We start from the raw sequence: 1,504 nt of genomic DNA on the forward strand, positions 1-1,504 counted from the left end.
TGATAAAGTGTTACTCTCGGGCTCGCTGTCGCTAATAGCCTCCTCAGAACTGCACACTACGACCCTAGCTAACATCATGACCCCTATAACACTCACCAGCACTCCTTCTCAATGTAATCCCTTAGCCTGTACTCATTAGCTTTCAACCCTGTGGTGGTGGTGGTGAATAAAAGAGAAAAACACCTAATTTACTGATATGTGTACGTAAGACTTGAAGCACTGTTACCATAGCACCCACAGGGCTAAATTAAAAAAAAAGCAGCTATGTCGGAACATTGCTGAATCATTGAAGTCTGAACTTCAATGCTGCTCACCCGCCACCTCTTTTCTCTCGCTCCCTACCTCTGTCTCTCTCTCTCTCTGTCTGCATGTGGTTTGTTTCTCCCTCTCGCTTTTTCTCCATCTCTCCCTCCTCTCTCTGAATGATGAATGAGGTGGAGGCGATAGAAAAGCTGACTGTGGCATAGAGAAAAGGGTTTAATGTCAGTCTTTCCACTGCCTGCCTAACGGAGGAAAAACAGCCCGGTGGCACCTGAATGCTGTCATTTTTCACTTAACGCTCCTCATCGCCTTTCATTGGCCAGGTGCAGCACGGCAAACAGACTGCAGACACCGAGTGACATAGCTGAGTACCATCTCTCTGCGTTATTTGTCTCCCTCTTTTTCACAAGCGAATGTATGCACACACACTACTAAACAGAAACACACATGCCCACACACAGGTACATACACACACACACACACACACACACACACACACACACACACACACACACACACACACACACACACACACACACACACACACACACACACACACATACACTCACACATGGCGGTCCCACACACAGCATACACTCTTTCTATCTATCCAGCCATGCATTTTTCCCCCCTTATTCCAGAGCCTCTATCAGAGACCATCCTTCCTTTTAATGTTCTAAATTACCTTGATGAGACAAATCATGTCCTTCCACAATGCCCTGAGGCCCTCCGGCAGGTCCAATGCCCTGAGGCACTCTGGCAGGTCCAATGCCCTGAGGCCCTCCGGCAGGTCCAATGCCCTGAGGCCCTCCGGCAGGTGCAAATGCCCTGAGGCCCTCCGGCAGGTCCAATGCCCTGAGGCCCTCCGGCAGGTCCAATGCCCTGAGGCCCTCCGGCAGGTCCAATGCCCCTGAGGCCCTCCGGCAGGGTCCAATGCCCTGAGGCCCTCCGGCAGGTCCAATGCCCTGAGGCCCTCCGGCAGGTCCAATGCCCTGAGGCCCTCCGGCAGGTCCAATGCCCTGAGGCCCTCCGGCAGGTCCACTGTTATAGACACTGCATCTCTACAGAACTGAAGCAGGAAGGACTGTATTGTAGGAACATTTCCTGTGGTCTTGTCTGCTAGACCTGAAGTTATTACAATGTTAAGACTCTAATGTCAGGGAGACCACAGAGAAGGATGTTCTCATTCCATTGGCAGCTGGATTCCCTTTGTAAAACAGTGCGCTGCCGTAGCAACATGATA

At 51.1% G+C, this 1,504-nt stretch overlaps 1 protein-coding gene across 1 annotated transcript in view; it reads left to right on the top strand.

Annotated features, from left to right (window-relative positions):
- Positions 1–1,165: 1,165 nt before the first annotated feature.
- Positions 1,166–1,504, top strand: part of LOC311106220 (protocadherin Fat 3-like) — a gene marked incomplete at its 5' end in the record, with an annotated part of 31,047 nt that continues 30,708 nt past the window's right edge. The window contains one exon of the mRNA XM_084148523.1: positions 1,166–1,352. Coding sequence (XP_084004649.1) covers positions 1,166–1,352 — 187 coding nt within the window. The remainder of the gene's footprint in view (positions 1,353–1,504) is intronic.

The sequence above is a fragment of the Coregonus lavaretus genome (assembly GCF_964263955.1).
Source record: "Coregonus lavaretus genome assembly, chromosome: 30".
Classification (NCBI taxonomy): Eukaryota; Metazoa; Chordata; class Actinopteri; order Salmoniformes; family Salmonidae; genus Coregonus; species Coregonus lavaretus.